Genomic DNA, 21,642 nt, shown 5'->3' on the forward strand with positions numbered 1-21,642 from the left:
CATGCAGGCTATTTCCAACTGTATTCTGGCTTCAAAAGGCAGCCAGTCTAGTGTTTTCAGATCAGGTGTGATGTGCGAGTGTTTTTTTGATCCAGTGATGAGTCTGGCTGCAGCGTTTAGAGAGGCTCTTAGGGGTGCAGTGCTGGTTAACGGGAGACCGCAGAGGGCGGTGCTGCCGTATTCAATTCGCGGGATTACTAAAGCTTGTACTGCAGTTTGGAAGTCTTTGGCCGGTAGGAAGGGTTTAAGTTTCCTCAGTGTATTGATTTGGAAGTTCGCTCCCTTAGTGGCCTTGCTGATATGATGCTGCATGTTAAGGTTGGAGTCGAGGGTTATGCCTAAAGATTTCGCTGAGTCCACTATGATGGGTTGGACATTGAGTGCCATTAACTGTTTAAGCCAGGTTTGCGTGATGGGGATCTTCGCGGGAGGTGCGATCAGCAGGAATTCTGTTTTCAGAGCATTGAGTTTGAGATGATTATCAGCAAGCCAGGATTGGGTGCTTCTAATCGTAGAGTTCAGTAGTAAAATGTCGTTGGGGGATTGTAATTTGAGATATAGTTGGGTGTCATCTGCGTACATGTGAAAAAGTACATTGGATGCTTGAAGCAAGGTGGTGAGAGGTTCCATAACTAGGTTGAACAGGGTTGGTGATAGGGAAGATCCTTGGGGGACGCCTAACGACACAGGTATTGGAGAGGACATCAGGTTGTTACTCTTGAATTTCTGCGACCTGTTGTGTAAAAAGGAGGTGAACCACTTGAGAACAGTCCCAGAAAGACCCATTCTTGTGCTCAGAAGATCGAGTAACTTCTCATGTTTGACAGTGTCGAATGCCGAAGAGAGATCAAGCAGGATGAGGAGGCAGGTATCACCTTGATCTAGGATTTGAAGCGCGTCGTCAATTATGTGAGTCATGGCAGTTTCAGTGCTGTGTCCTGCTCGGAAGCCTGATTGATGCGGGTTGAGGAGATCAAACAGGTCAATATGTTTAGTCAGTTGTAGTTGAACGCATTTTTCCAATAATTTGGCGAGAGTGGGAATATTGGTAATGGGACGGTAGTTGTTTAGGTCGGATGGGTCGGCAGTAGGTTTCTTTAGCAAAGGTATGACTTGTCCAACTTTGAGGGAGTCAGGGATGGTTCCTTCTTGGAGCGAGCTGTTGATGATTTTAGTCCAGAGAGGAAGGAGCAGTGGGATGAAGTCTTTGACAGCGTTAGCAGGGAGGGGATCCGTGAGGTGATTGGAAGGTTTCAAGGTGTTGAGCAATTTGCCTATTTCTTCTTCAGAGTAGGTTTCAAAGGTTGACCATGTTGCATTGTTTTTACGTTCGGTGGGTGTTATGCAGTTGAGTGTGTTGTGGAGTCTTGCGTCAGCGCGGAGATCATTCTTTATGTTGTCAGTTTTTTGGGTAAAGAAAGTGGCGAAGTCTTCACAGGAGGGTGCTTCGTGCAAGATACTGAGAGGTTGGGGTTGTTCCTTGGCTTGTGTTCTGATTAACTCAAAGAGTTTTCTAGGGCGATTTTTTGCTTGGTCGAGCTGGAGGCTGAAGAAGTTTGCTTTTGAGCGCTTTGTTTTCCTGAAGTAGGCGTTTCTCTTTTTCTTCAGGGTTTTCAGGTGTAGTGCAGAGGGAGCTGTCCTCCAAGTGCGCTCTGCCAACCTCATGGCTCGTCTATCTTCATTGAGACTCCCGTCGTACCATGGGTTGGAGATTTTAGCGGAGACTCTTTTTAGCTGCATGGGAGCAGCCTCAATAATTATTGAGGTCACGGCGCTAAGATAGTGGTCAGTCAGGGATTGGACATCTGTAGCACCAGTAGGGGGGAGTAGGAGGTTGCGACTGTTCGGGGGTAAGGATAGTGGGTTGAGTTTTTTCAGGTCTCTTTTCCAGACTTTAGTTCTGGTGGGTTGAACCGAATTGAGTTTGACTTTTTCATTGATGTGAAATGTAACAATATGATGATCTGACCAGTCACAGGGTTGAATAGTCTCAAGTTGAGTAGCGCCCTCTTTGGCGATGATAAGGTCGTGGATAGAGCCTTTCTCGTGGGTCGGGCTGTTACATAATTGTGTGAGGTCCAGTGCGCTGAGGAAGCTTTTAAGACTATTTACCACCGCATCGTTAAGATCGTTCCAATGGAGGTTGAAGTCACCCAGGTATATTTGGGTGAGCTGTCGTCCTGCGTTGGTTGAAATCAGGCCCATCATTTGTTGGGCGAAGATGAGGTGGTCTCTGGGAGGGTGGTAAATGCCATGAAGAGAGCATATTGGTTTGCCATCACTGATGATATCGAGGCAGATGTATTCGTAGGAAGTTGGGGAGGGTAGGGGCGGCACGGAAACTGTCAGAACAGAAAGGCTGTTCCTGTATATGCATGCGATTCCGCCACCTATCTTGCCAGACCTGTCAAGCCTAACGATGTGGTAGTTAGGGGGAACCAGAATGTCCATTATAGGTGTAGAGGATTCGGTTAACCAGGTTTCAGTCAGGATGATAAGGCCAAGGTCCAATCTTAGGATGAGATCAGCGATGGCGGAGGAGTGTTTAAAAGCCGATCTGCAGTTTAGGAGAGTGCATTTGAGACGGGGTGTGTCTGGAGAGGATGAGGGTACTAGAGAGAGGGGGACTTTTCTAAGGTTATTTGGGACGGATATTCTGTTGTTGAGAGTGGAGGATCTATGGGGATTTGAGTGTATTGTGGGGATGGGGAAGTGCGAGGCAGTTGTGAGGTTTAGGGGAGCTTGGTCGTAGGAGCGGAGGAGGGAGAGGGTGTCGAGGTCCGAGAGAGGGTTGCATGTACGAAGGGGGCGGTTGTTGCGATTGTGGGCGGGGATTGCGGTCCAGTGAGTGCGGCGGTTGTGCTTGTTGCGATTGTGGGCATGGATCGCGGTCCGGTGTGAGGGACGTGGCTTAGGAGCGTCGTCGGGACGGGAGGGTAGCAGGTTGAGAGGGGGGGTGGTGGTGAGTGAGGCGAATCTAGGGGGTGTGGTGAGCAACTCTTTGATGGTGTGCATGTCTTCCTAGATGGTGTGAATTTCTTCTTTGAGTTGTAGGAGGAAGGACATAATCTTGTCTAGCGTGGGAGGAGTATTAGTGCTGGGGGTGGAAGTCATGGTTGGGTGGATGACCTGGGACTTAGCGTGCGGGTGGGGGGAGGGTTAGTGTTCATGCAGGGCTCCGTGTTGTCGTCGTGCGGGTTGGTGTTAGGGAGAGAGGTTAAGGGGGCGATGGGAGTGGATGAAGTATGGAGGAGGTTGGAGGCGTGGAGGCGGGGATTCATGGCAGGTGGAGAGAGCGGGGTGGAAGTGGAGTGTATGATGGTGGTGAAAGGGGAGCCTGAATGGAAGTGAGGGCTGAGAGTGGGGGGAGGAGTTAAGGTTGGAGATGGTCCTGTCGTGGGGCGGGGGAGTTAAGATAGTAGATGTGTTGTGCTCTGCATGATTAGTTAGCGTGTGGAAGTGGGGGCTGAGAGAGGGGGGGGACAGGGTGTGGGATTTGTCGCTATGTGTGTTGATCTGGTGCTGAACTAGGTTAGAGGGGTTGTGGGCGGGGTCTATGGTGTCAGGGGGGAGAGGATGGGTGGGAGTATTATGAGAGGGGGTCACCGGGGTGGGAGTGTGTGGTCGGCTGGTGTGTGATGGGAGGTTATTTATGTCTGTGATTGCGGGATGTGGGGTGGTTGCAGCAGGAGGGTGAGTGACTGGTGTGTTGGGGGAGGAGGTGAGGTGCATGTCGTTCTGGTGCTGAGCTAAGTAAGAAGAGTTGTCGGTGGAGGCTGTGAGGTCTGGGGTGATAATACTGGAGGGGATGTGAGTGGAGGTCCGATGGTTGGAGAGGTTCTCTTTGAAAGTGGGGAACAGGTTGTCTAGTAGTTCCAGGTTCCTGTCTGTGGATTGAATTAGGACAATCCCGTTATTGTAGATAGTAATAGTGGTTCTGCCTAGGAAGAGTTGGGAAGGTGTGATGGAGAGAGTTAAGCAGTGAGCGGATTTCCTGGTGGTGGAGACAGTGAGTAGGGTGAGGAACGTTTCTCTCCATTGAGCTCTGCGAGAGGTGTGGAAGATGATATCGATGTTAAGGGATCCATTGACTGGTGAGAAGTAGGTGTCGACAAAGGTACGGTCAAGTTTTTTGCCTTTTTATTTTCACTTCCATAGAGACTCCGCTTGAACCGCATATTGTGAGACGTGGCCAAATATCTTTGTTAGTTCAGTTGAGTAGTAGACTAGTATATTCTCGGAAAACAGGTTGATTTGCACTATTTTGCAATTACATCAATTTCTGTCCTCGGTTTAAACTCTAGACCAGACATAGGGATCTTTTGCAGAACCTCGTTCTTTTCCGAGATCGTGTGTCCTCCTTTTAACGCCTTTTGGGTCCCAAAAGGAGGACACAACGAAAAAACATGACCGCAAATCATATCAGCAAGTTGGAAAAGCGTATTGATTGTTATCATACAGTGTGGGAGAAAATGTAATAATCCTGAAGAAGGTGTCCTAACATTTGGGGTATCCACCGAAACACGTTGATGCAGAATCGGACACCAAATCAGAAGGACATTAAAAGAACATTGTAGACATTAAATACGTGGTGACACTTTGTTATGTAAACAATGACCCAAGAAGATTGGGGACAACTAAAACAGTTTTGTTCATTGTGTTCTCCCAATCTAGGTCTTTGTGTTATGTAATGTATTGTTTAGTTTTGTGAAATAGCGCCTTTCTTCCCTTTCAGTAAGGGTTGTAAAAGCATGAGATTTTAATTTTATATTTTAAGAATGTGTACCGAGATACGACTTGCTTATGGATTTTACAATGAGAGCTGATATATGAAGAAAAGGTCAATAGATTATTCTATTATTTTATATGATAATATAGATGTGGTATTATACCTTAATGCTATAGGGATGTACATGCTATATTGAATGTAAATGGAGTGAATGTGTTAAACACGTCTGAAACTGAGAATGAAAAAACCCATTGGAAGTTTTTCTCTGCCTGGATAGTCTTATAAAGTGCCCTGTCTGGTTAGTAGGGCCCCTCTCTGCTTTATTTGATTCTTCTCATTAAAAACAACATTGAAGACAGTCAGTTTCTGCAAATAAACAAGGTTCCAACACATGTTACAGTGATGGGAAATCTTACCTGCAGGTTGACACGGGCTTGGGCAGTACAACTCCCGCTGTATAAACTGCCTGAAAGATCCCCTCCAGATTTACTCTTCTGGTTATTTCACGAATCAGAACTGGGGCCACTCGCTTTGATCTCAGCTTTTTATGAACACAGAGAAAATTAATTTCTACCATCTTCTTTAAACTAGGAGGGGAAACATGCAAAGAAATAAAGATGTTTACAGTGTAGAATGGGCAACACATTTAACCAATCACAGTATGATACTCATTGCTGTATATCAATGGCTGAATTACACAAATAAATAAATCAGCTGCTATGAATCTAGTACTTGTGTGTACCAGACTCCTGTGTGTTGCCAACATGCTGGTGGTATTTTATTAAAATATGTAAGATTTGCCACAAACATTTAAAATCTAACATTGGCAATGCCACCAGATCTGGCGTTATCTCCATTTAAAAGCTAAACCCATTGGCTCTGCCAACAATCAAGGGTGATGTGTGGGAGGGTTCTAAGTCATACTCCATCCGCTTTGCATGAAAGCGCAGCATCACAAGGGTTCTCCTGGTATTCTCCATGCAAAGATGCAGCCTGGGAGCAGAAATATCGGAATAGGTGTGGGCAGCTTTTAAGTGTTTGCCAGGTCCTTTGCATGGAAAGGAGCATCACAGCAGCAGCAACATCCGTGAAAGCAGCGAGGGTTCTGTACTGCATGTCAAGTGCATAAGAGTGTCAACAGCATATGGACTCCCGGATGGTAACCTTAATCGCACATCGCGAAGTCCATAGAGGCTAACGTCGAACTGTCGTCTTACAATTGACTCTTAAAAAGTATCTCTCCCTCACAACAAGCCGCGTACATGTCCTCCGAATGTGGTGTACAGCCGGCGTTCCCGCATCCAATGTCCAAGAGTCATTTGTAAGACGTCAGTTCGACGTTAGCCTCTATGGACTTCGCGATGTGCGATTAAGGTTACCCTGACACCAGCAATATGACAAAAGGTCTTCATATTCAAGTTAAAGCAATTGAATGTTGTCACCTTCAAGTGTGAAGTCACAGATTTAATCAGTTCAAGAAATAAGAACATACGGTCCTGATGAGAACCCGACACACAGTTGGGTTTGAAACGCGTTGACCTTTCTGTTTTCCCTTGTCAAACACATTTTGCAATATAATTGTTGTATTGATATAGCGATTGAGGCGTGAGATGTAGAAAATATTGATTACATTGAATCATCTCTACATTTCACTAGGAGTATATATGATTTATTTTACTGTTTGACATTGGGATTAAGAACAGTTTTCACCAGAGCTGGGGGTATACAAAATTATTTCCATCCACTCTGGGCCTTTGTCTTGGATGGTGTGAGTGTTTGTGTACGAGCGTCTGGCCAAATTTGTGTGAGGTATGTGTGAAGGTTTGCATTGAGTATATGGTGATGTCGTGTATGATGCAATGTACTTTTTTGTATATAGCTTTTCCCTTTGTTTTGTATTCATTTTTGATACACATGTAGAAAGTATTATTGAAAAAGTGATGTCTAAGAGTTGTCAAATAAAGCAACTGATTGTGTAGTAAAAAACGCGGACCTATATGTTTTATTCAGAGGTTCTGCAATAAATAGTTGTTTTGGAGTTGCCCTCAGTATTGGCAAGTGTACATGGGACTCAAAGGCACCAAAAATCTGCAGCATGGCTTCTTTGAAAGCCTCTATCTGCTTAGCGGTGTGATCCTTATTTTGATGTCCTCTCGCCTTCTCATCTCATTTAGAGTGGTGAGATGGCGATGAGTCCCTCTTCATTTTTTATGCTTATTTTACGACTTTGACTTACCAGAAGACTTAGACCAGGAAGTGGGAAAGTGGGAAAGAAACCAAGAATGTGACTGCACGTCTTTCTTGGGATTACTGACAAGAGTTTTGCCTTCCATTCTTGGATGTCCTGAAGTTGCCTCTAATGTATGCGACAAGTGTGCCCATATGCAAAGTACCACAAGCAGGACTTCTGTAGATATGTGACTGACATCTGCTTCCTGCAGTATCCACATGGCTTGAACTCTACATTTATTTTGCTGGGCATTTCCCTCCCTAGCACACCGTGAAAGAAACAGGAACTCATCAGAAGACCAACAGAGGGAGCAGAGCTCCTGATCAGCATCAAAGGGGACAAAAAGAAAGGATCTGACATCAGTACGCATGGATGACACTTATATGAAGATCCACTCCATCATTTCTGGGGCAGTCCGGAGTCTCTGTGGATTCACATGGTACCTCTTACTGACAAATTCGAGTAATGCTGAAAATATTTGCGGATTCGTTCTGGTGCCTCAAGGGGCAGTCCAAACACTCATAAGCATGTATTTATATACTAACATCACTAAAGTTGGGCAAGATTTTGTTGGGAGGGTATTAGTTTGGTAGGTGGGGAGGGATTATGAAAACAGAAGGAATGTTTGTTTCTGAGGGTCAGTGCTGTGTACAGCAGTCAGAGGTGAATGCGGAGAAGGCTACAGTGTTTAGAACGGTAGAAGGAGAAAGCCTCCAGTTTTATCATGCTGCGGTTCTGGCTAGAAATGGGGTGTTTTAAGCTTTGTATTTGTACATATATAGTTAATGTAGCTGTGATAAGGTTACTTCATTCTATGTCGGGAACTAAGGTGAGGATTATGCTTTTCCTCATTCACTTTATGCTTCAGCAGCTATAGTAATGAGAACAAGACACACTACTGCATTTACCAAGAACCACGAGGAAAAGATGTATTCCAGAACAACCAATCATAACTCGTGTCAAAATACGTATTCTCTCCTGATCAACCTCTTTCTTTGCTGCTCCAGTTGCACAAGAACTTTATAGTCCCTGCAAGTGGAATTGGTTAAAAGCGACATTAGTCGTGAGCTCAGTGCAGTTCGCCTGCTGCTTTGAAGACAAGATTATTCCTGCATCTCACCATAGGATTGTGTATGAGGGCCTGGTCTAATGAAGATGAGATACAAAGAGCTAGACATAGAAGTGCCAATATATAGTATTGTACAGTGGAAAGCCAATCATATTAATTACACTCCGTACCCAGAGACATGAGGGTGCTTATGTCTCCACCTTAGTCAATTACTCTCTGATTATACACAGTTCTTTCTTGGACGCGGTATACATCCCTAAGCCCTAGACATCTTATGCCCATCATGCAGAGAGGGGAACCAATTTCTTTTAAAGAGGAGGTTAAGGAGGTATTTCCTTTGAGATGACAGCATATCATAGGTAGTGGATGCCTCTATACATAAGACTGAACAATCCAATGGGTCCTTTTGGGAACTAATTAATAGCTTGGGCTGCATCTCTTCCTGAGCCAACCCCTCTAAGGGAAAAGTTGGCAGATCTATTCAGACACATGCTTTGGATAGTACATCTGGATTTGAAAGAAGTATTTAGCGATTCCCATTTGTCAACCTCCATCAAAGGTTTTTGTAGGGCCAGTGGAAACACAGAATACACATTCATAACACTAACTTTCGTCCGATCATCAGCACCCTGGTGCTTCGCAAAGGTTCTCAGACCGGTCATGGAATTTCACTGCATGACAAGTGATGTTATTAGTGTGCCCCAACGATATCCTGATTAAGGATCAATGTCCACATTGTCTCACAAGACATCGGAGTATGACCATCTCACTATTGCAGATACTATGATTTATAATCATCCAGGAGAAATTAGAACATATACCATTTTTATGTTTCATCATAGAGACGACACAAGCAATAATGAAACTGCTGAATATCAAGATGGCAAGCAAAAAGGAAGTGGAGTTAAGCTTTAAAAATGTTTAGAATATCATTACGACAATTAGCTTGATTGGTGGGGCTCCTGGCATTGCCCATCCATTTCAGGCCTCACTGCAGTACAGAGCTATGCAATGGTTAGAAGTGTCATATCTGAGAAGGGAACATCTATATTTGTAACAAGTGGCCCTTACACCAGAAGTCTGACTGGAGATTTAGTAGCAGCTCCAACACATGGAAACATAGAACTGAAGGCCAAATACAGATTGACGTCAGACCTAGTTGTAGAATCAGATGAAAGCTGACTGGAATGTGGGCCCAGATGTGGAGACGTATCTACCGCAGGAAGGTGGTCAGAAGATGAGAGATTTACACAAATTGCTGCAAATGTTTGACCAGGTCAGTCGCAGTCAAATAGTGAATGAAGGACACGCTGAAATGTTGCATACTGTTGACCATCACTGTGATACATTACATAAATCATTTGGTAGAAATCTGCTGAAGACTGTCAGACATTTCCCCAAATTATGGCATTTTGGCCTGGAGAATCAAACGGTAACAGTGGAATATCTTCCAAGGAGACAGAATACATGAGAGAATTGACAATCACAGCATTTTCAAGATGTCAGTGCATGGAAATTACATCCGCGGGTGTTCGAAGAACTCATGAGGAGATTGGATCTGTGCTGTAAGTGTCTGTTCACCTCCAGGATGGGCCATAAACTACCAAGATATTACAGTAAAAGACCGGATCCAGAGGCAGCATCAACTGATGTGCTTCTGCAGGTGTGGACACTAGATGTCAATGATGCCTTTCCTCCACTCACTATGATTAAGAGGGTGGTGGCCCAGGTACGGCGACATGAAGTGAACTTTTCTCGATCTTGCCAATTTAGAAATCTCAAGTCTAGTTCCCAGTTCCGATGGAACATCCTGAAATTCCCTGATCTGTCTACCTCACCAGGTTCCACTGCCTGGTGACGGAGCGCTTACTCTAACTCATGCCGTTGAGTATTTTAAGGAATGCGGGACTGGCCTTTCAGAACAGGCTGAAGAACTCATGAGGAAGTCCTTGGCTCATAGCATGATCAAGAAATAAATGTCAACTTGGAGATACTGGACATTTTGGTGTGAGGAATGAGGTCTGAGTCCCATGCGGTCTGAGCTTGTCCAGGTCCTGAATTTCTTTTCACAGGTGGTATATGAATGTCAAGCTTACAGGTCAATAAACATCTTTAAATCTGCCACCTCAGCCGGACATGCCATGGCGAATGGTGTAGCAATTGGTGAGCTTCCAATTGTTCATAGATTATTGAGAGGTGTGAGACTTGTTAGCTTCAAAACCAAGATATATCAACCTTTGGGATGTCAATCATGTCTGAAATATGTTCTTCTCATAGCAGCTGAATGAATATTTGCCAGGACAGAATTATCAGGTAAGCTTACTAGGCGTCTTTGTTTAGTATCCTGCAAATATAATCCTATCAATTCAGTCCCCTTAAAAAAAACTAAAAGCTTTCCTGCACGTTTGCTAGGAAATTTCATATTAATATGGCAAAATCTGAACAGTATATTTCCTCATCAAACATCTATCCAATAGATATCAGTCTTCTAAATTATCCTACCCATGTTTTATATCCTAAGATGCAGTTTACCTGGAAGAGTTCATCCAACCCTGCTTTACGAATATAAGGTCTATAGGAGGTACACCTACAGCCATCTATCGTACTGAAATAGCTGTGATTAAAATACTCTATATCCCTCCCAGGAAAACAAAAAAAAATAAATGAATCATATTTAGACCTCACTTTTCCAGTGTGAAGTACACTGCACAAACATCTATGAGCTTCTTCTCCCATTCAAACAGGATTTAGGGGCGCAACTTTGTACAAATTAAACATGCCCTTATTGTTTTAACGTCAGCTGGAAAAAAACACATGTTTCAAGGTCCTGAAGGCTGGGTTTAATATGTTATATTGTTTACCTGGATAAGAGGGAGGTTCTGGTGGATTTCATAAGGACAACATGGTAATTCCTAGGCTGCTAGGAATGATTCACTCTGTGACTCAGTGTCAAATTGGAACTGGGTTGATCAGGGAACGAGGAAAACCTGTGATGAAGGCCTAAAGAATGGGTATGTGTGGGGTTTTCAAGGGTGTTTAATGATCTGAAGAAATTGTTTCAAATAAAGCAAGGAAAATTAAGGACTGAAGTAGGCAGCATGGGTAGGACTTGTTAGTATTTACTTCGATTTTGCACGTTTTTGCATCTTCTTAAATTCTTTCTTCATATAGAAACTAGGGATCACAGGAATGGAAATAAACTGGATTTGGTTATTGAAACTAGAAGAATACCACAGTCAGAGAATCAAGGAGATCTTCTGTTTCCCACACAGTCATGTCTACTCTGTGTTTCTTTTAATATTAACATGCTGTTAGGCCTGAAAAGTGGCTGAGTTAAGCACTTGTTCAGAGGTGTAGCTAGCAATAGTGTAGCAGGAGCAGTAACACCTGAGCTCAAAAGTGTGTAGGCATCCCCGCCTCCTCATTACCGGTCGTTTACTGCTCAACCAAGGAAAAAGGTACTTATTTTCTTTGTTTGCACTACGGCTCATGTCTTCATTGTAACACCACTGTACTAGATTCTGACATCTAGCAGTCAGAATAGTTACTATATGCTGCTAGCCTTTCCAAAGGAGTAAAAAGCATGAGAGGAGTCAGTATGACCATAGAGGAATGTGGAATAATTTGAATAGTTGGAAACAAAGTCCTGTATAGTTTTAGTAATCTCTTAAACGTTATAATGCCTCTTAGTTCGTTAAGTTTTTAAAACATGGTGAGATAATTAAAATATTTAAAATAAAGTTAACTAGAAAATGAGTTGTAAGTTTTCAAGGTTCAGGGGTTGAATGTAAAATACCAACATAGAAAGAACAGTGAAACTAATACTCGGTTTCAGTGCTATCATGAATTTGAAATATTTAATTGAGAAGATACTTCAGGCACTGTCACTTACCTATCGTAAATGCGAATGTTAGCAGGGATAGCGCTTATAAACCCAACTAATTTTTTATTTGAGGTTACACGAACTCCACAGTGCCATTGAGGAAGCCAACCTGGAGGACGCAGCGCCCTGGAAATAATTTGTAGATTGGATTCAGTTAACCACTGTTTATATGGTACCGTGGAACAAGCACGAACGAATGAAACCCACCCGTTTTCCCCCACAAAAAGCATATGTACTTACCACTGCAGAAACTCTGGTGAATAATCAAATCTGAACATATTGTCGTCGTCTTCTACATAATTTTCATTCAACAATGTGTACAGTTCTTTTAGCTAAAAGGTCCAGATGAAAAAAACGCACATTAATAGACTTCGACTCAGTCTGAGCAATTTAAAGCAGAGGTACTGCATGCGTCATCCAAGTGATACCGTTCCAGAATTTTCTAAAGCATTTTGATTAGGATCCCAGATCTTTCATACCACGTTCCAACACAAGCATTTGACAATAAAAAGGGTTCACTTCCAACGGCTTCCTGACACTTGATTAATTGTTGTGCTCTTTATTCGGTTGTGGTTCGCCTGAGCATCAGCTGGAGAATGTTCTCGCACATGTCCTTGATAATCCGCATCCATGGAGCTACAAGCTACAAATGATTCACAACTGCTTTTGTAGGCTGCTTGGAAGATAGGCGTACCTTCAACACACGTGTTCATGGTTTTGCTCTATCTGTAAATGCAGCCTTTCGACAAGTAGCCTCTCACACTGTATAGCAGTTCTCTCAGGTAACACTCCAGTGAACTCCCAGACGCCCTTGCAACTTCAACCCAAGTCCGTCTTCTCTTTTTTATTAATATGCATTCCCTTTCATGCACATTACCCGTGCCTGTACTTTAAGGAGTACGACATTCCTATCAAGGAATACGCCCATTTCTTAAGCATATATTATTCAATAAAATTAAAGAGTAACCCACAAGGAAGCCATGCCGAAGCCTGATGTAAGAGTAAGACACAAATGCATGAAGTGCTGTGTCAATCAGGGTTGGATAATTGGGTGATATTCGCATCTAAAATAGCAGTACCACACAATTACTCATGGAAAAGGCTTTCGGATTTGGGCTCTAAGTTATACGGGAGGGGGATTCCTGGCAATGCCTCTTGGAGCTGAGCAGGCCGGCGGAAACCTGTCTTCCCTATGCTTATCTCATTCATAAATAGCTCTATAGTCCCATAACTAAGGCATCATTTATTCAAAGCACGGTCAAACAAGTTCACACATCAAGCTGCGAAGTGCAAATAATAAAGTATAAAACCACAGAAAACATTCACTTTTCAGTCAGAAATATAGTCAGTAGCTCCTTATAGACTGTTGAACAATGCTTTTATTGTCCTAAGTGCAGTCTTAATGAAAAGGCGCAACAACATCACGAGTGACTTGATTACAAACCTCCCCCACGGTCTTTTCCCAAGTAAATAAGACAGTTTTGTGTGCCTATTTAACATACATATGTAACTCAATTAGTTGAAGGCGCCACTAATTAAAACTAAGATTCAGGAATAGCAGCCCAATGCATTTTGGGTAATCTATTGCCTCATATCCGGCTCAAGTCCTAATACAGATCATAATCAAAAGCTAAAACATTCTATGATATACACTTACCATCAATGTGCAATAAAGTGAGATAATCAAACATTATTCTCAATTAAATATAAGGGTCATTCAACATTTTCTTTTAGTTCTAATGCTTAAGACGGTTCACCATGCTATATGTAGTTGTCCTAACAATAAGCAGAATGTCTAGTTTTATGTACATCTTACATCTAGAAACGAAGGGGACCTACAAAACGATTTTAAACAATAGATAGTGCTAAAAATGAATACATTCCTTCTTTTTTAAAATGTTTATTTACGATGTAGCAGGGAAAGAACAAAACAATAAATATTATATAATGCATAATCCCTAGTAAAAAACATAATTCTAGAATTCCTTGCCAATTATAATTTCTATATTCATTTAATGCACTGTTCAGATAAGAAATCCGTTTTTCTCAACTGGCAGGGGTATAATAGATCATCTATTTACTAATAAACTCCTTCTTAAATATACACAGTTACAGAATGAGGGACAAGCAAACAAGGTGGTGTTGGGAAATGAAAAAGACTATGAAACTAAAACTAAAAGATGCACAAGCAACCCGCAAGCCCAGATTAGTTCGCAGGAAGAAAATAAAACAAGCATTGGCAATGCCGATAGGTCTGGCTTTAAAATAATGTTGTATGGTAACGTTAAGCATTACAAAATACATAAAGTATGTATTTGTGTGAAAGTAAAGAACTGAATAATAACATTGGTGTAGGTTAAAAGGTCAGGTGAGAGTTGAATAGTCAAGCCAGACCTAAACATCTATGTAGGTTAATAACTGTCCTCCTCCCATCTGTGCTGCTGCCGGAGAACAACATCATAAATTACCTAGTTATCTAAGACAACTCTATAGCATTAGAATGTTCTGCATGTGCCCCTGAAAGTTCAATCTCAGGGAACTCGATAGATAAACAAAATGATCGCAGCTGTGTGGAGGGCAAGCACTTTAATTGTGGAAACACATAACTTCTGCCCATTCTGGTTTCCAATATGTGGGCGGGGCCAGAGCCCATCTACAGCAATGATTTCTTAATTGTCTGGTGACAGCTGTGGTGTCAAGGCAGACCGTAAGACATGCATAAATGAATTTATAACATAGAAGATTTAAAGGGTACTCTCAAAACCGGTCTCTCGCAAACTTCATATGCCCATTCCTCACATGGAAGGAGAACTGAAAACCCCAGTGTGTGTTTTAAAAGAAACTTAAATTAAACCTGATATGGCCTGCTTCCATTTGCTGGCTGCTATCCAACAAAAATGCTTAAGCACTCTGTTTTCTAAAGAAATCAAGTGGGAACCTAAATGCACAGGAAGCAGTTCAACAGCCACCCAGGCATATATAAATATCAAGTGACCAGCTTCTAGAGGTGAAAGAGGCAACCCCAATTAATTAAAAGCAAAATAAATTTGAATATTTGCAACTACACCAAAATAAACTTGCTTGACCTCTCCGCAGCCTTCGAAAGCGTCTCCCACCGCACTCTTACCGCCAGACTCCACGACGCCGACATACAGGGAACTGCCCTCGACTGGATACGCTCTTTCCTCACCGGATAAACCCAAAAAATGAGACTTCCGTCCTTCCTCTCCAAACCCAGAGATCAACTGTGGAGTACCCCAAGGATCGTCGCTCAGCCCCACGCTCTTCAACATTTACATGCCCCCCCCCTCGCAGCCTTTGTCAGACAGCATGGACTCAGCCTAGTATCCTACGTTGACAACTTCCAGCTCAAAACCACCCCCTCTGCATGGGACAACACCTGGTGGCCCTCTGCCCTCGGCAGCCCCCTTACTTTCACGGACCACGCCCAGAACCGTGGCATCATACTAGACTGCTCCCTCACCATGACTCGACAGATCAACGCCATCTCCTCCTCGCGCTTCAACACCCTCCGCATCCTTCGCAAAACCTTCTAGTGGACCCCCCTCCGTATCCAGATAGACCATCACCCACACACTCATAACCACCAGACTGGACTACGGAAACGCTCTCTACACCCGAATCAAGAAATCCCTGCTCCGGAAACTCCGAACCATCCATAACACTGCTGTCAGGCTTGTCCTCGGCATCCCACAACACAAACGTATCACCCAGTACCTACAAGACCTCCACAGGCTGCCCATCGAGAAGAGTTACCTTCAAGCTACTCACTCACGCACGCCAACAAATCCCTCCAAAACATCGGACCCCAATACCTCAACGAAAGTCTCCTTCCATGCACCCAAGAGAAACCTCCGGTCCACCGACGTTGCCGAAATCCCACGCCTCTGCAGAGCCGGAACAGGTGAAAAAGCCTACTCCTATATCGCGGCAAAGACCTGGAAGAACTCCAGCTCAACATCAGACGTTCCCCCACTCTGCACACCTTCAGGAAAAGCCTCAAGACCGTTCTCTTCGGCTGATTCGGAGCTGCACAACCATCCCCCCCCCGCGCCTTCAGAGCCTCACTGGTGAGTAGCACGCTTCACAAATACCTGATTGATCGATGCCTCTTGTTTCTTACTCTAACAGGGTTAAATGTTTCTCTGAGCAATTTCAGGTAATCACAAACAATGTAAAAACATTTTAACTAGTATGTTTATTTTCTATAATATAATTCACTAATCTTTTCTGCCATTATAGAGGGCTTTCTATTCAAACTAAATTATAAATACTTCTACTGTAATGCTTATATCATTTTATTTCATCTTCAGTTGTATGATTTATGTATAGATTGCTTTTGCATATTTTAGCGGTCCAAACCATATCTTACAGTTAATTTGAGTTCTTTCCCGGGCGGCAATACTGTATAGTTTACAGTCGCCAACAACTAAAATAAAACCATTATTCAAGTTAAGTAAAGTGAGAGATTGCTTAGTGGCTTTAGTAATGTGCAGAACTGTAATGGAATCACTTTGGAATAATCCGTATTCGGTGTTCACAACAGGAACTTTGATGTGTCATGTTTTCCAGATTAAACTGGAGGGTGATCAGTCATGGTTCATCGAAATTTTAATTCATTTTATCGAAGCTGAGTGGAATGTGTGCCTGTTTAGGAATCTGGTGAAGGAATAACGTGGGAAATTAACATATCCCTTCTTACAATCAATCAATGAAGTGCTGAGTTTAGAAAATATCTTGCAAGTCTTCACGATAGCTTCATTTACCTTCAACTGGTGTTTCTAAAGTTAATAACATTGGTGTCAGCGCCCGCGGGAAGTTGTACACAGTCAGATAGTTCGCAATCATACTATAAGTCCACAGTAAGACACGTCCGTCTGTCAGAATATTTCACTGCTCTCATTTACATATGAAGAAATAACTACTAAAATGATACTTAATGTTGGAGGATTTTTGCAGAGTGGACAATATTTGATTGTGACAGAAATTCTGGCTTACACCAATTTAGTGAAACAGCTTTCGAATATGAAGTGGAAAGATGTTTTATTTTATATTTATATAATCTAACGTCATGCCGATTGGATGGGAATCTTCCAAGAGAGGATTATGAAGTTACAAGAGAAAATAGGCTTCAATTTCTTCATAGCCTGCAGGACTACCTCATATTACAGGTGTCACCTAACAATTTGGATAGACAGTACAGAACCAATAACCCACAAAACAGTATTTGATAGGTCATAATTTCTCTCAAATATCCATTAACTAATTATGCAACCTAGGACTTCCTGGCTACCATGTCGAATTCATGATTTGAAGAAGCTACATTCAGAAGTTATAAAGGCGTCCATTTACAAAATAATCCGTTGTGCACTGAACAGGACAATGGATAACTCTTACATATCTGCATTAAGTGGAGATTTTTAACCCCGGCCAGGCAACAGGAGACCTGTTAAGCAAATTGGGATGGTACCAAAATGGGCTATAGTAATGCGGTTGCAAGCTTGGCCTTGTGCAACATCCTGAACGACTGTTATTCACTAAGTGAATGTCCCTGAGGAAAGAAGGAGAAAGGCATACTTTACAGAGCTCTGATCAAGGTCGAAAGCAGGGTGCATAATGTTGGCATTTGAAGACTCTGAATGATGGCAAAGCAACTTTTGTGAATATGCATAAAACAATGAACAAAGGCAAAAATGTTGAAGAGTTCAATTTCCATGGATATGTTGGATGATATTGAATGTGAAATCAGTATCGACATTGTAACCCTCACAGGATGAGCAATGATCAGAGAAATGGTTTGGTTATAAGTTCATTCTAAAATCTCAATAGTCAGTGAGCAGAAAGTGTGGGGATGAGTTACATTTGTGTAGTTTCCAAGTAGATGAAGGCTAGTTTATTTCCACAAACATGACAACAAGGGTCCTCATTAGAATAGCATGAAAAATAGCGTAAATTTAGAAAAAAGGCCCCTGCACGTCAGGAACATGGAATCGGTAGCCTCCATTGTTTTCCACCCTCCCTTCTTTGCATGTTTAAAGTAGTTAATTAAGACTTCAAGGACGTAAGAACTCTACAAACATAAAAAAGTAACCAAGAATACTCATTTAACAAATGTTTCACAAACGGGGTCCACTGTCAGGGAATGTGAGATATGTACTGCAAACTACTTCATTAATTGACAAAAAAACTAGCCAGGGCAAAATCACATGAAAAGAAATCATTTGAAAATCATGACTGAACTTGATAAATAATAATGTGGTTTCGGATTGCCAAAATGATCAACAATGTAATTAACTTGGGGAGGTGGTGAAAGGTTGCAAGTAGACTTTGTTTAGTAACAACTGATCCCGAACAACAATTTGAACTACAGTACAGACTGTGTCACACTCTGGGAAATGGCTTTATTTGATTGTCCTTTTAGCAACTATGCAACACTGGATGCAGAACCCTTAGAAATGTATATGTTTATTTTCCCACAAAAAGAAAAGCTGCTCAAGCACTTGTATCTTTTGCCCATTCTCCAAGGCAACGCCTGAAGGAGATTTTGTAACAGGTGGTTCGGCTTTGCTATTGTTCAAATATGTGTACAGTTTATTGCACATTCCCAGGAATGTGGTTCCACTGATATCATTCAACTAGGAAACACTGTACAGAAGGAATGTAAAATAAGATCATATTAAGTTACAAATAAATCGCAAGCATTCTGAACAATGCTCTCAGACAAAAACTAGAGTTATGTTACCATTGAATGCCCAGGTTTTGATTACTCACATGCATTTCACACTTTATAGCTTGGCATTTATCTGCTAATTTCCAACAGCATGAAAAATCCATATTACGAGTATAAAGTTGCAGTTTTAAACAAATCAAAGTTTGAACTTACCACTTCAGCATTGCTCAAATCCAAAGTGTCCCACATAAAACCCTGCGGCAAAGAGTAAGACTCTTGACGGATATTCTCTTTATCTGGTTCAATTGCACCATGAGAAGTTATAACTTCATCTATCATTTAAAAAAGGAAAAAAAACATTAGTATACATTTTAAGTAGTGTATGCAAAACATTATTATCATCACTTAGGCACTTACAACATCAGGAAGCAACTGCTTTAATAGTAATCTAGAACTTTTTTTATACTCTAAAATGTTTTTGCAGGTAGCATGTGCTATCATCAATAAATTACAGATAACAAAAAGAGCTGCGTCAATTTATTTATGGTCAATATTGAAGAACATTTAGCTAGTATACCAATCCCAAAAATTATCATTTGCTTTCATCTTTTCAGCTTACAATATTCAGCTTCGGATGTGCTTGATTTGGGGGCCAGAGGGTCAAGTTCTTTGGGATATCTGATGCCAGCTGTCCAGACCTAATTTAAGTCTTATTCTGTACAATTGATCCTTGTCATTTACAGCGCCAGGAGACTCTTTTAGGAGTGACAGTTTTGTTTATATAAGACTCACTTTCCATTTCATTTCGAGTTAATTAGTAACAAAGTCGTCCTGACAATTTTTCAATTGCTCTATTACGATGAATACATAGTTTTGTTTTGATGGGTGCTTTCCTACCCTTGCATACTCCATTTCCTCTTTGAGGGTCACTTCGGTACTGGAGTTTTTTTCAAAGATAAGTTATTAATTAATCAGAAGCCCAGATCACAGCAAAAGCTCACCAGGAAAACAGAATGCACAAGCTACTTCCCAAATAAATAAATGTGAAGACTGATTACAGAGCAGAGATGAACGATGATTGAGCTGCTTTCATTCATAATAAGAGTGCTAAGCTACAAGACGAGAGCGGTATAGAACTAATGACAAAAGCTTAGAAGTCTTATGAGAACTACTGCGCATGCCCAGATGTTCAACTCCCATACTAGTAGTCTTTTTGGGCAGAGCAAGCTTTGGGAGGCCAGGTGACCTAGAAGGCGCTAACGGAGGCAGCACTGAACAGTCACATCCATGATACTAGAAGCCAGAGCAAGAGACAGAACACAGGGTAGTCCATCCCTGATGGAGCAGAGGCCAGGTTGCTGCAAAGGAGCAAATCAAGAGCGGTCACGGGACAAGGGGTGGAAAAAGAAAAGAAGAGACTGTCACAAGTCATTGAGTGCGAAGCAGGACAGCAGATAAACAACTCCAGTGCTTTAACCATTTACTGCATTAAATCCATGTCTGTCTTCTACAGTCATTACTGCTACATTCTCCTACACGGTTTGTCTATACAAGCAAACCCACAAACTGTATTAATGTTCGATGGCTGTGCTATAGCAAACCCTAAATAATTACATAATTAAATATTTTCAGTGGTACCTTGACCACGGAGCTTGGTGAAGAAGACCTGGTTTAAGGTTAATCATTCAGCCACAGGACCTGCTACAGCATAATAGGTTGCAACAAATAGTAGCACAACATAGGAGTAGGATATCAGCGCAACATAAAGATAATACGGGGGAACCCTGCTTACCCTTCTTCGATTAATCAGAGTGCAAGCTTGATGTTGTCCTCATGGACAATTTACTTCCAGACAGATTAAGGTCACAGCCGGCGCCTTTGCTTGAATTAGACTTGGGAGGTGGTATTGCAAGACATTGTACAGCTGCGCTACTTGGTAACCCGGTAAAAGGTCTAAAACCAGAAGTTCTCATTGCTATGTAGGGATTTTCCACTTTTCGTTATCAGTCTGAATTTGGGAACAGTCAGCAGATTAGATGATGAGGATCTCAGTTCACGAACAGGATGATATTGTTTGAAGTATTTTCGTAAGTAGGCTGGGCTGTGGTGATGGAAGGCTTTAAAGGAAATCGTCAAAACTTTAAACAAAATACGTTTTTGCATTGGAAGCCAATGCAGTGCGTTAAGCGCGGCAAAGGCTGAAGATCTTTTTGTCCAGCCCAGAACAAGCCTGGTTGCGGCGTGTTGTACCATCTGCAGTTTTTGGAGGGCAGCTTTATTTAGCCCAGCATACAGACCATTGCAGTAGTCTAACCGCGATGTAATGAGTGCTACTGCAACAGTCTGTCTGGCACTCAGAGGGAGGAGTTGAAAAATTTCCTCAAACCTCTGATAATATTAAAGCATTTACCAGCTACTTCTCTAGTTTGTTGGCTAAAGGACAGAGTATTGTCAAATTTAACCCCTAAATTTCTTGCTGCATTTACAGTGTTAGGTGGCGCTTCTGCTTCTTTGGGCCACCAGGATTGAGGGGAAAAACAGTTATTGATGCCAAAGGTATTATTTCTGTTTTGGCAGAATTACATTTAAGATGATTACTAGTCATCCATGCAAATACTGCCGAGAGGCATTCTTCGAGGGTGATTTCTGCATTCGCCACATTTTTATCCAGTGTCGGGATTAGCTGGGTGTCGTCAGCGTAAGCTATAGAGTCAATACCAAACGAGGAAATGAGATGCATCAGGGGAACCATGTAAAGGTTGAATAGAGTGGGGCTCAAACTTGAGCCCTGTACTCAGCATTTTTTCCTTAGAGCAGAATTGACCCAGCATAATGACCTGCCGTCTGTGTGCCAAAAAATTTCTGAACCATTCGAGCACGGTTCCTGCTATGCCTGCATTAGCTAGGCGGTGTAAAAGGATAGCATGGGATACCGTGTCGAAGGCTGCAGAGAGATCTAAAAGGATCAGGACCGCCTTCTTGCCCTGATCCAGTGCAGCTCGAATGGTTTCAGTGGTGGAAAGTAATGCTGTTTCAGTCG

The 21,642-nt window shown here is 42.2% G+C and overlaps 1 protein-coding gene across 2 annotated transcripts in view; it reads right to left on the reverse strand.

Moving 5' to 3' along the window:
- Positions 1-21,642, reverse strand: part of NMT2 (N-myristoyltransferase 2) — a 273,658-nt gene that overhangs the window by 59,523 nt on the left and 192,493 nt on the right. For both annotated transcript variants that reach the window (XR_015300715.1, XM_086941816.1), the window contains exons 4-7: positions 18,816-18,934; positions 12,152-12,243; positions 11,921-12,037; positions 5,146-5,316 (exon numbers count right to left, since the gene is read on the reverse strand). Coding sequence is in view for 1 of the 2 variants with exons in the window: in XM_086941816.1 (XP_086797942.1) it covers positions 5,146-5,316; positions 11,921-12,037; positions 12,152-12,243; positions 18,816-18,934 (499 nt within the window). In the remaining variant the exon portion in view is untranslated. The remainder of the gene's footprint in view (positions 1-5,145; positions 5,317-11,920; positions 12,038-12,151; positions 12,244-18,815; positions 18,935-21,642) is intronic.

This window comes from Lissotriton vulgaris, chromosome 10 (assembly GCF_964263255.1).
Source record: "Lissotriton vulgaris chromosome 10, aLisVul1.2, whole genome shotgun sequence".
NCBI lineage: Eukaryota > Metazoa > Chordata > Amphibia > Caudata > Salamandridae > Lissotriton > Lissotriton vulgaris.